Here is a 13,490-nt window from a genome sequence, read left to right on the forward strand (position 1 = left end):
TTGGAGTAAATCAGCAGGTCACAAAGCATTCACAGGAAGTAAAAGGCAATAGACAATCAACTTGCCTGCCAAGAATGCTGCTTGACCTGTGGAGTTCCTCCAGCACGTGTCTTGCATTTGATATTTCACTTATTTTCCAGCACCTACAGTCTTTCTTAAGTGCTTCATCCTATGGTTCTTGACTGTGAAGAACTAAGTAACAACAAAATTACCAGTAGTTGTTTCTGATGTTGTACATAGTGGAATTGATAATAATTTGATCTCAATCTGCTTTACGCAAGAATTTTGTCTGCTGGAGGACATGTACATCTACATTGCATCCACAAACAGCATAAACCCGGAAGTGAAACACAATACGCTATGATTGTAATAAAATCACAGGAATGCTGAAGGAACGCAGCAGGTCTCACAGTCTCCATAGGAGGTAAAGATATACAACCAACATTTCAGTCCTGAGCCCTTCTTCAAGGCATGAGTAAAAAGCAAGCAGTGCCTCTCTCCTATCCTGCTATCCATATCCAATTAACACCTTTTGTCTGCTGGTCACTACTCCTTCTCCTGCCTTTTCTTTCTTTCTCTCCAGCTTTTTAATTCAGGTTCCTGTCTGCTTTGCTTGAGGAAAGGCTCAGGCCTGAAAAGTCAATTATATACCTTTACCTCCTATTGGCAATGTGAGATCTGCGGAGTTCCTCCAGCATTTCTGTGGTTTTCAAGTCAAGTTTATTGTCATCTGATTGCTCAAGTACAAAACAGTGTTCTCTGGTCCTTAGTGCAAAACACGCAGACACACAACCTCACATAACAAGCATACAGACAAACAATACATATGCAGGACATGTATTCATATATACAAATAAATAAATAAATAAATTTTGCTTCACGAATATGCCTCTCTGATGGCTAGTGTAAGCCGTTCAGCATTCAGCCGTTCTGGTTGTTCAGCATTCTCTCTGCCCATGGGAAGAAGCTGTTCCTCAGCCTGGTGGAGCTGGCTCTGATCCTCCCGTATCTCTTTCCCAAAAGGAGCAGCTGAAAGATGTTTTGTGCAGGGTGGAAAGGGTCTTCAATGATTTTAAATACCCTCTGCAGACAATAATCCCAGTAGATCAAATCAATGGTGGGGGGTGGGGGAGGGAAACTCCAGTGATCCTCTCTGCCACACTAATGGTTCTGTGGATTGACCTCCAATCCATTTCTCTACAGCAACCGTACCACACTGTGATGCAGATGGCCAGGACATTCTCAATAGAGCTCCTGTAGAAGGTTGACATTATGGTAGCTGGTAGTCTTACCCACTTCATTCTTCTCAGGAAGTGCAGTGAGAAGATGTTGTGTATCCACAATAGAGTCACTAGTTATGTGAACTCCAAGGAACTCTCCTCGACAGAGTTAGTGATGTACAGTTTTGTAAAATCCAGGCATCAATGAATCCCAGCACAAAACTGGCAAATTTTCTTAAAGAATAAATCCATTTCATGTCCTTATCTATTTATCTCTATGACCTTCTACAGTCCAACATTTTCTATAATGCTCCTTGTCCGTCTCAATCTATTAAGCAGTAAATTTATGTTCATCCCTCAGCTCATTTTTGGTATTCTTTCAAGCTTCAATTTTAGCCTTTCTTACCTTTAAAAGTTTTCTCAAAACAACCTTTGGTAAAACTTTCAGTTATGTATCCTAAATCTCTTAATAAGGTTTGTTGTTCAACCTTCTTTCTTCTCTGTGAACATCCTTAGGATGTTTTGTACATTAAAAATATCATATAAATTTATTTTTTGGGAGTTTTACTCACCACGATGACCAACTTCTGGAGAGCGGAGTTTGTCCCAAATCAAGTTCATTACTAACTCCTCAGAGATACTCTCACCTCTCAGTAGACATTCCTGGAACTATAAGAAAATGTGTAATATTAAAGTGGTTTCTAATAAAGTTGGTCAGTCATTATACAGGTTCTAGCAATTCATGAAGAATGAGGTGACAAAACAAATTGATGAAGGTAGAGTGGTGCATATAGATTTTAGTAAGATGCTAGGATGCCCTAAACAGAGTAAACCCACCATCGTCAGGAGTGGGTGTTGCCGGTTCTTGGGACTTGAGCCATCAATCAACTAATCCAGTCATGTGTGTGAGATGGATCGTGAAAGTTCCCTTGGGACCAAGGACATTGTAAATACCATAAATAGTTCTATAATTGTGAATAAAGATTTCGTTCTTTGGATTTGAGAAAACACTGGTGTCGGTCATTTCTCTCTGAGTCTAACTAGGTGGAAGCTTGTACATCACATAATGTGTGCAAGGCACAAATATTTGGCACATTAACAAGATAAGACATTTGATAAGGTTCCCAGATGAGGATCATCAAGAAGTTATGAGGCATGGGAGACATGGAAACCTGGCGACATGTATTCAGAATTGGCTGGCATGGAGTGTGGCAGATCATGCCACTTAGTTCTCAAATCATCATTTGGAGGTTTCGGCTCTTGTGAGAGCGGGTGCCTGGCACGTGATGGGTTCAGAGCAGGGACTGATAGCACAAGGCTGGGCGGTTGCTTTTCTTCTCTTTGTCAGCAGATTGGTTTGCGTTTTCAATCACAGATAACAACATTTGAACTGAACTGCTGAATTATTTGTGACAGGTTATAGATATGATTTTGGGAGATAAATTGGGGCAGAGTTTTTTTAGTGTAGCTCACATATAAACACTTTAAAACATATCTTATTTAAAATACTGGAGCTTTGCTCTTGTTACACGAGCCTTTGCAAAATCTTTGGAGAGTACCCAAGAGACTTCACTAATGCATTGTTGTTTACAAAGAGGCAACAGATGAAAGAACTCATCGGAGCTGCAGGCTGTCTGGAGTGGAACTTGCTATTCTAAGAGGGTCATGTGGTTTTGCCAGCAGTGAGAGTAAAACAGGCTTTCTCTCTGTTCTCTCTGAGGGAGAGAGAGAGAGAGAGAGAGAGAGAAAAAGAGAGAGAGAGCGCTTGTGGAAAACCCCATTTGGAAAATGGGTTGTGAGTGCTTAGTTCAGCCTGGTCAAAGCCCTTGTGGTTCATGCAAGGGGAGAGGACTGGCTGCCTAATATTTCACTTGAAATAAGAGAAACAAAACAGAATTCTGTGGTGATCTGAAAGAAAGAGGTTATCATCTGGAAAACCTGATGGGGCAAGTTTCTTCAGCAAGACACTGAAGTGGCTGATTACAAGGAATCAATTGTGGGTGTCCAGCCAACAGCAAATCTCTCTGAAAACTGACAAGAACCTTACCTTTCTAGCACCAAAGCCTTCATAAATGTTAAATTTTGTGCACAGTAAAATAATTGCCTACAACCAGTAAACTTGGAGGAAAGAGAAGTGAGATTGGACTGTGAATCAAATAACTTTTCTGAACTTACATTACATACACGTGTGCTTAGAATTAGAAGGTTAAATTAGGTTAGTTAATAGTGATAAGTAAACGTGTGATTCTGTTTTCATGTTTAAAGATAATTAAAATCAACTTTTGTTTAAGTAACAATTTGTCTTGGTGAATATCTACTGCTGCTGGGTTTTGGGGTCCTCTGGGCTCGTAACATATTAAACCATGTTTGAACCAAATTGTTAAACAATTAAACACAGTGTTTGTACAACCCACAAAGGACTACAGAGGTGACCCCGATGATCCAGAATGACTTCATTTGGATTGCAAAATGCTGGAAGGAGACAATTCAGGTCTACAGAGTGCAGTTTCATTCAAACTGCCCACCTTCTGGACATCACAACCGCAAGTATGGTTTGAACAAGCCAAAGTCCAATTCCACATACGCCAGATAACTGCAGATACCACAAAGTACTACTACGTGGTCAGTGCACTGGACCAGGAAACCGCCGGGCTCATCAACCACCAGCCAACAAGAAGTACGAAGGGATCAAAACACTTCTCAAGTATACATTCGGTCTCTCCCGCCATCACAGGGCAGAAAAACTGCTCCACATGGATAGCCTAGGCGACTGTAAGTAATCCATGCTCATGAACGAAATGCTCGCCCTGATGGATGGACACAGGACCTGCCTCCTCTTCGAACAGGTTTTCCTCAAGAAAATATCTGAGGACATCCACCTGCTCCTCTCAGATGACAATTTCACTGATCCCTGACATCTGGTAGCCCATGCAAGCCAAACAGAAGTGGGAAGCAACCGTCAGGTGATATGGATGGCCCCAGTCTCCACAGAATGGGTGACAGTAACATTGGCCTCAAACAGTGCCAGTAAAGACAAATTGTGCTACTACTATCAAAGATGGGGCTCCATGGCCCACCAATGCCAATCACCCTGCATGCATTCGGGAAATGCCTCGGCTGGCTGTTGATAGTGTCAATGGCAGCCAACCAAAAAGATTGACTCCTTGACATCTAGACTCGTCATTTTGGGCAACATTTTCTCATTGACACAGGAGTGGAGGTCAGTGTGTTGCCGCCCTCGAGCATTGACACTTATTCTGGAAAGAAGGGGCCTCTCCTGACCACCGTCTACAGCAGCAGCATCAGAACATACAGGGTCCACATGATCCCACTCAACTTCAACTCCTGCCATTTCAAGTGGGTCATTACCATCGCTGGCATCTCACAATTGCCGCTAGGCGTCAACTTCCTCTGGGTGCACTCCCTGCTGGTTGATTTGAAAGGACAATATCTTGTCAATTCCAAGATGTTCAAATTGATTGCCTTGCACCATGCTGAATTAACTGCACCCCACCTTCGCTCGGTGACTGTCTCTGACAATGAGTATGCCAGGATCCTAGCCAATTTCCCAGACATCATAACGCCCCATTTCACAATAGCCAGTCTCAAGTGTGGGGTGTAGCACCTTATTCCCACAACCGGACTGCCACTCCATGCACATATATGCAGGCTTTCCCCGACAAACACAACTGGCCAAAGATGATTTCTGCAGGATGGAGGAAATAGGCATAGTTTGCCAAACAACCCATGGGCATCCCCACTTCACATGGACCCCAAAACATCTGGGGGCTGGACACCTGTACAGACTACCGCTGTCTTAACGAGGTCACAACAACTGACCAGTTCCCGTCTCTCACATCCAGGACTTCAGGGCAAACCTGGATAGTGCCAAGGTATCTTCCAAGATCGACCTGGTATGTGGCTACCATCAGATTCCGAAGCACCCAGACGACATCCCCAAGATGGCTCTCATCACCCCATTTGGGCTCTTTGAGTTCCTGTGTGTGACTTTTGGCCTCGAGAACACTGCCCAAGCTTTCCAAAAGCTTATGGGCATGGAAGGCCGCCGCTCAACTTCGTGTTCATCTACCTTGACGACATCCTCATCGCCACTGCTCTCACCAGGAAAACCGTGCGCACCTTTGACATCTCTGCTAGAGGCTTGACGAGCATAGCCTGACAATCAACCTTGCCAATTGTCAGTTTGGCCTCACTTCTATCAACCAGCTTGGAGCAGTCCCTCTCTCGTCCAAGGCTGAGGCCATTCGCAAGTTTCTAAAACCCTCTACTGTGGAGGGACTCCAAGAGTTTGTCGGCACGGTCAACTTCTATCACTGATCCGTGCCAGCAGCAGCCAGGATAATGCAACCACTTCTCAAGGTCCTGGCCAACAAGCCGAAAGAGTTCATTTTGGACGATGCGGCCGCAATTATGTTTGACAATGCCAAGGAAGCGCTGGAAAAGCAACAATGCTGGTACATCCACGTATAGATGACACTTACCAATTTCAAAACTTCATCTTCACAGAAACGTAAGCGACAATATTCCGAATTACTATCTTATTTCCTATAAACCAAACTTTGTAATTGCAGCTGTAAAGTAGCTGTAAAGTAACATTTTGAATAACTTTTCATTGAGATTTTCATAACTTGAGTAAATAAAGCATACTGTATAATAATAATGATATTCTTCTTTAAACAGTTAAACCAAAATTAAGATTAAAATGAAATTAGATAAAATCTGATTAAATAAGATGAATTCAAAGAAAAGTATCTCATGAGCTTAAATCTCTGTCATGTTTCTCCAAAGAATAAGAACAAGCTCCCCGTACGCCCGGATATTATGACAGATGATGTCATAGTCACTCTGGTAACACTAAAACAACAATCTTACTTAAAGGGACAGTTTTAAAATTAACTACAAATCAAAAACACAAGGTTTTAACCTTTACACCACAGGCCGCTCTCTCGGTCGACGTATCTGGCACAGCTGTGAGTGGAGTGCTAGAGCAACTGATCAATGGCAGCTGGCATCCCCTCACCTTTTTCAGTTATCACCTGAGACACCCCGAGCAGAAATACAGTGCTTTTGACTGGGAGCTCCTCACTCTCTACCTTGCTATCTGGCATTTCCGCTTCCTTCTCAAGTGCAGGAAATTCATAACTTTCACAGACCACAAGCCATTCACATTTGCTTTTGTTGAAGTGTCTGATCCTTGGTCAGCCAGACAGCAGCACCATCTCAGAATACATGACATCTGTCCAACACATTGCAGGCAAGAGCAACCAGGTTACAGATGCGCATTATCCCATATGGCCATCAATGCCATCCACGCTCTGGCCCAAGTGGCCGCCCAGTGAGAGGATGAAGAGATGCACTGCCATCTCAAACTTAAAGTTAGAGGATGTGAGACTTTGGCTCACTGACACCACACTCCTCTGCAATGTGTCTACGGGACAGCCAAGACTCATCATCCCCACTGCCTGGCGTCGTTGGGTCTTCGACATGGTTCACAGCCTAGCTCACCCTTCCATTCAGATAACAAAGGAACATATTGCAGCCAAGTTCATGTACCATGGATTGCACAAACAGGTCAGCAACTGGGCCAGAGCATGCACCCCCTGTCAAACCTCCAAGATTCATCGACACATCAAGGTGCTGCTGCAGAACTTTGCCCCGACACACCAACATTTCAACCACATCCACATTGATATTGTGGGACTGCTGCCTCATCCAGAGGTGTCACCAACCTTTTCACCATCGTGGACAGATTCTCGAGATGGCCAGAGGCCATCCCACTCTTGGACACCTCCACTGTGATCTGTGCCCGTGCCTTCATCGCCCATTTTGGCTTGTGGGCAGACATCTCCTCTAACTGAGATGCTATTTGCTCTGACAATGCTATTTGTTCCATTTGTACTGTCTCTATGTTTATGGCTGACCTGCCTCCTTGCTGACTAACCCCGTGACTCCTCCCAGTGCGTCCCCCAGTATGAATCCTGGCATTGGGCCAGCAAGATGAGTGCATGTTCAGTCTTATAGGAATAAAAGCCTGTCATCTAGTAACTTCCAGTCTTTTTAAGTTATTGATAGTGTATCAATTTTATTCCCATAATTTTTTTAAAAAAAATAATCGCAATGGTCTGGTTGCTGAAGCCAGACAAGCTAGACATCGATCTGCAATCGCCTGAAGCCCCAGATCAATTAGAGCTCTGGTTACGTTGGATCAGACAACAACAATCTGCGTCTACTATGTCCACGGGTTGGCCACTGCACCTGCACAGTCATTAGGAGCTGCACTACATATGAAGAGGCAATGAACAAGCTCCAAAACCAGTACAGGCCTCATACAAATGAGGTCTACATGATACATCTCCTGGCCACTTGCAAGCAGCAACCTGGTGAGCCCCTTGCAGAATACTTTCAGGTCCTGCATGAACTCGGGTGAGCCTGCGGCTACAGGGATGTTACTGCAGATGTCTATACAAACAAAATCATCCAAGACACTGGCTACACAGGTATCCAAACGGACTATATTCACCAGCGGCTGCTGGAACAGGATGAACTTACAGAAAACCTTCGTGATATCCAAAACGCTGGATGTAACCCTCTGTTACATGGACTCATTCTCCTCCGACAACGGGGCCACCTTATTGGGGTTGGGACGCGGGGTCCCAGGCCGCCGCCATGCAAGAGAGCCCCAACTTATCTTCAGCCGCCACTGCCACTGAGCCCCCAAAGTGCAAAACTATTTCCTCGTGATGACCCCAGCGAGTTGCAAAATTTATATCGCCTCCAAATACCACTCAGCAGAGATCTGTGGCTACTGCATAGTGACACTGACCATACACGGCACTAAGTATAAAAACTTCAAGCTGCTTGTAATGCCACAGGTCTGCATGACTGTGATACTGGGGTTAGTCTACCAGTGCCATCTCAAGAGCATCACTATGGAGTTCAAGGCGCCCCATCCCCCCCTCACGGACTGCAACCATCAGTTTCTAAACTGTCCACCCTCCTCTCTGCACATAGCCAAGTGGCAGACTGTGATCCGCTCACCTCACCTGACCTGCAGGCTGTCCACCCTCCGGATATCTCCACCATCCCTGTTCACCAATCTCAGCACCAACTGTAAGCTTGTTACTACTATGAGCATGCGATGCAGCATGGATGACAGGGCATTCTTCAAGTCAGAGGTGGGGGGCGTGGCAAGATGGCGTAAGGATCAAACGTGCCTTCCAGTCCTCTCCTGACTCTATCTTATTGTTTTGTCTAGAAATGCCCGTTAAAATTCTTTAAAAGTTTAGATAACTTCAGTGCTGTTAATTTAACTTATGATGGTACAATTGGTGGAAAAGAGCAAAAAAAAACGACAACAGATCATCAAAAAACTACATTTTCCAAAAGTTCAAGTTTTGGAGCCTACCTACAGGAAAGACACCGGGACTCAGCCTGAAATGGATCCCAGGAGAGAGGTACAGCTTTCGGATGTAGAGATCAATGTTACATCGGTAGAGCCCTCTAAAGAGGGCACCAAACAGCCTTTAGAACAAAGAGTTACTCAGGTTCGCACATGTGCAGTAGCATCTGACGGCAATGTTATGAATGAACCACTTGTAGTAACATCAGTTGAAGTACCGGCTGGGGAAAGGCATTTGTCAACTGTAGCGGTGGCACTGCAAACGGCATCTCTTGAGATAAAAGAACCTATACAACTTGATGTACTGGGAGAAATTAATACATTATGGACTGGGGAAAATCCCGGCCAGCGTCCTCCAGTCACTGCTGGAAAGGCTGTGGCTGGGGTTTCCACACGCAGCTATACTACAAGGAAGGCAACCAGAATGAAGGAAGCAACAGAAGACCCTTTGGTTATGCAGAAGAAGCAAAAATCTGTTGAGCCAGAATCTCTTCCAATTGAAAAGATTCTTGTGAATCTTGAATCTAAATTATCTTATACAATGCAGGGATTATCTAAGATTATGACTGAACTTGGTACTAAGTTCAATACTCTGATGGAAATAAATTCTCAACAGATGGCTGAGTTTGGAGCTTTTAAGCTTGAAGTGAGAGATAAATTTAATTCGTGTGAAGAAGATATAGACGAAATACGAGATCAAGTTTCAGATATGACCAAAATGGTCGAAGATTTACAAACTCAAAATAAAAATTTGGTGAAAAAGATTGATTATTTGGAAAACCAATCCAGACGGAACAATATAAAGATTATTGGTTTGCCGGAAGGTATGGAGGGACCAGACCCAAGAAATTTTTTTACTGAATGGATTCCACAGGTGTTGGGTCAAGAACATTTCCCGGAAGGTATAATACTGGAACGTGCTCACAGAGCCTTGTGTAGAAGACCTATTTCAGGTCAAAGTCCAAGACCTGCTTTGGTTCATTGTTTGAATTATTACGACAGAGAAATAATTTTACGAGTGGCTATTAGAAATGCACAACAGAGAAAATCACCCTTGATGATTCAAAATAATCGAGTTTTCTTCTATGCGGATTTGAGTCAAGAAGTTATGTTCCAACGACGGGAATTCAACTCTGCTAAAGAGTTGTTGTGGAAGAAAGGTTATAAGGCAACCTTTAGATATCCAGCTGTTTTGAAGGTTTTTCAAGATGGTTACCAACCAAAGTTCTTTGATTCTCCAAAGGAAGCTATAGCATTTGCTCAAGAGCCGCCATTTACTCAGTTTCAACAGAGACGTAGTCCGCCGCGATCTCTAAGGAGACAAGAGATGGAAGAAAAGAGCCGTGCTCCAAGAAGGAATGGTTGTAATGGTGACTCGGCAGTTGGAGTTGATTAAAAGAAGAGTTGTTCTTTTTTTTTCTAATGTTTTTGTTAAAAAAACCGCATTGCGTGGTTTAGACGGGAGGGGGTATTTTTATCCTCCTACCCGTTTTTTTTTCTCCTTTTTTTGTATTATTAGATTAAAGAGTGAAGGGTTTTTTTTGTGTTTATAAAAAAAAAGCATAAGAAAGTATTTGATTGTTTAAAAAACTATAAATTGATGTGGTTTTTTTTGTAAAGTTTATTCAGTAGATAAGGAATATTTGAAATTTAAATGTGAATGGGATGGATAAGTTTTTTTTAATACTTTTTCTTTAACTTTAAGGTGAAAGAAGTGGTAATTCTGGTGTATATTATTTTGCTATTTTAGTTATAGAACGAAGGGAATAATGGTGAAAGTTATAAATTGAATTGTACAATTCTTAATGAGGCTTGAATTTTGTTTGTGGTTTATGCTCCATTTGTTGAAGACAAAGATAAGCGTGTACAGAGCCGTTGTCATACCCACACTCCTGTTCGGCTCCGAATCATGGGTCCTCTACCGGCACCACCTACGGCTCCTAGAACGCTTCCACCAGCGTTGTCTCCGCTCCATCCTCAACATCCATTGGAGCGCTCACACCCCTAACGTCGAGGTACTCGAGATGGCAGAGGTCGACAGCATCGAGTCCACGCTGCTGAAGATCCAGCTGCGCTGGATGGGTCACGTCTCCAGAATGGAGGACCATCGCCTTCCCAAGATCGTATTATATGGCGAGCTCTCCACTGGCCACCGTGACAGAGGTGCACCAAAGAAAAGGTACAAGGACTGCCTAAAGAAATCTCTTGGTGCCTGCCACATTGACCACCGCCAGTGGGCTGATAACGCCTCAAACCGTGCATCTTGGCGCCTCACAGTTTGGCGGGCAGCAGCCTCCTTTGAAGAAGACCGCAGAGCCCACCTCACTGACAAAAGGCAAAGGAGGAAAAACCCAACACCCAACCCCAACCAACCAATTTTCCCTTGCAACTGCTGCAATCGTGTCTGCCTGTCCCGCATCGGACTGGTCAGCCACAAACGAGCCTGCAGCTGACGTGGACTTTTTTTTACCCCCTCCATAAATCTTCGTCCGCGAAGCCAAGCCAAAGAGATTTCGTTGTAGATGTGTTTTTATTATTTGGATATCTGAATTTTAACGTAATGATTGGGGATATTTAAATGTGGTATTGGAGCTTTTATTGGATAATTATTCAAGAGTAAAAGGGAAAAATGGTGGAAGAGTACTAAAATTGAATTGTACAATGCTTAATGAGGTTTGAATTTTGTTTTAAGATGGTGGTTTATGTGACTAATATGATGATAGATGTGAAGTTAGTTGATATTTGGTGAAGGTTTATCTCTATGGAGAAAGTTTTTTTTCATCTTTTTTTTCTCATGCTACAATTGTTTTTAAAGAATTGATTATTGTTTAAGAATTTTTGATAGACAATGTCACTAACTATTAATTTTTTATATTAAGTTTGAGTTAAATATATGTTTCATCTTAACTCTGTTTGTTAAATATATGCATTTAAGTTTGATTTAAATATGTTTTTTAAGTCTGATATCTTAGTATTAATTACTTCTCTTTTTGTTAGTATTTTAATCGGTTATGTTTTTTATGTAAGTGGGTTTTTTTTTCTCATATATTATTAACTTTATTAATTCTTCACTCTTTATTTTGGGGGGGAAAGGGGGGGTTGGACTAATTTGAGTTGGGTTATTAATGTGTAATAATTATTGGGGAGGGTATAGTTTATTTAGATTACTGATACTGTATTGTAATTTTATTATTTTATTCCTAAATTTTTTTTTAATGTAATCCTATATGTTATTCTTGTAATAAAATCTTAAATAAAGTTTAAAAAAAAAGTCAGAGGTGAAACGGCTTCTGGCTGAGGGGATCATTTAACCTAGTACTAACCCCTGGAGAACTTAGGTTGTGGTGGTCAAAAACAAGGAAAAACTCTGTATGGTGATTGACTACAGTCAATCTATCAACTGCTTCACACAGCTGGATGCATACCCCCTTCCCCATTGGCGTCATGGTGAATCAGACAGCCCAATATCAAGTATTCTCCACCATCGACCTAAAATCGGCATACCACCCTATACACCCAAAGGACTGCCAATACATCACATTCAAGGTGGATGGCTGCCTCTATCACTTCCTATGGGTCCTCTTCTGAGTCACCAACAGAGTCTCCGTTTTTCAGAGGGAAATGGACCGAGTGGAGGACTGTCATGGGCTCAAGGCCACGTTTCCCTATTTGGACAATGTGACCATCTGCGGCCATGACCTGCAGGATCACGACGCAGAAAAATTCCTCCAAATGGCCAAAGCACTCAACCCCACCTGTAATAAAAACAAATTTGTGTTCCGCATATCACATCTGGCTATCCTCAGCTATATTGGTCCCAACCCCTTTGGAACTTCCACATTCCCACAGCCTAAAGGCCCTGAAAAGATGCCTGTGGTTCATTTCGTATTACGCTCAGTGGGTCCCCAACATGGTCAAGACCTGACCCCTGGTGAAAACTACCTCCTTCCCCCTGTCAACAGAGGCTCGGATGGCCTTTACCCACATCAAAGGAGACATCGCCAAGGATGAATCCATTCCTTCCAGGTGGAGAGTGATGCCTCCGACTTTGCCCTAGCTGCCAACCTTAACTAAGCAGGCAGACCCATGGCATTTTTCTCCTGCACCCTCCATAGCCCCAAGATCCAGCATCGAGGAGGCCCAGGCCATTGTTGAAGCAATGCGGCAGTGGAGGCACTAACTGGCTGGCAAACGATTTATCCTGCTGATAACCAACGTGGAGTCACCTTTATGTTTCATTATAAACAGCAGAGTAAAATCAAGAATTGAGCTCTTGGCCTATAACTATGACATTTTAAAGAGCCTCCAGGTGCCTGAGCATGGATTTCAAGGGGCCCCTGCCCTCCTCAACCAAAATCTGTACTTTCTCAACGTCGTTGATGAGTACTCCTGGTTCCCGTTTTCCATCCCCTGCCTGGACATGACCACGGCCACAGTCATAAAGGCACTGTGCAACATCTTTACCTTATTCGGTACCCGAGCTACAGCGTCCGCGGCTACTCCTTCATGAGCAACAAGTTGACGCAGTGCATCGTCACTAGTAGAACCACCAGTTACTATCCCTGGGGGAATGGCTAGGTGGAAAGGAGAATGCCACTGTTTGGAAGGCAGTCCTCCTAGTCCTGAAATCAAAAGGTCTTCCTATTTCCCATTGGCAAGGGATCCTCCCCGAGGCACTCCATGCGATCAGATCCTTCCTGTGTACGGCCACCAACACCATGCCACATGAACGAATGATTTCCTTCCTCAGGAAGTCCACGTTGGGGACCACGCTGCCATCCTGGTTGACGTCCCAGTTCTGCTCCAGAGACATGGGTGATGCCATAAGATCGACCCACTGTCCGAGAAGG

At 43.5% G+C, this 13,490-nt stretch overlaps 1 protein-coding gene across 16 annotated transcripts in view; it reads right to left on the reverse strand.

Moving 5' to 3' along the window:
• ak9 (adenylate kinase 9) overlaps nucleotides 1-13,490 on the reverse strand; it is a 371,922-nt gene that overhangs the window by 327,096 nt on the left and 31,336 nt on the right. For all 16 annotated transcript variants that reach the window (XR_011340758.1, XR_011340759.1, XM_069887555.1 and 13 more), the window contains exon 5: nucleotides 1,793-1,889. Coding sequence is in view for 14 of the 16 variants with exons in the window: in XM_069887555.1 (XP_069743656.1) it covers nucleotides 1,793-1,889 (97 nt within the window). In the remaining 2 variants the exon portion in view is untranslated. The remainder of the gene's footprint in view (nucleotides 1-1,792; nucleotides 1,890-13,490) is intronic.

The sequence above is a fragment of the Narcine bancroftii genome, chromosome 6 (assembly GCF_036971445.1).
Source record: "Narcine bancroftii isolate sNarBan1 chromosome 6, sNarBan1.hap1, whole genome shotgun sequence".
NCBI classification, from domain to species: Eukaryota; Metazoa; Chordata; class Chondrichthyes; order Torpediniformes; family Narcinidae; genus Narcine; species Narcine bancroftii.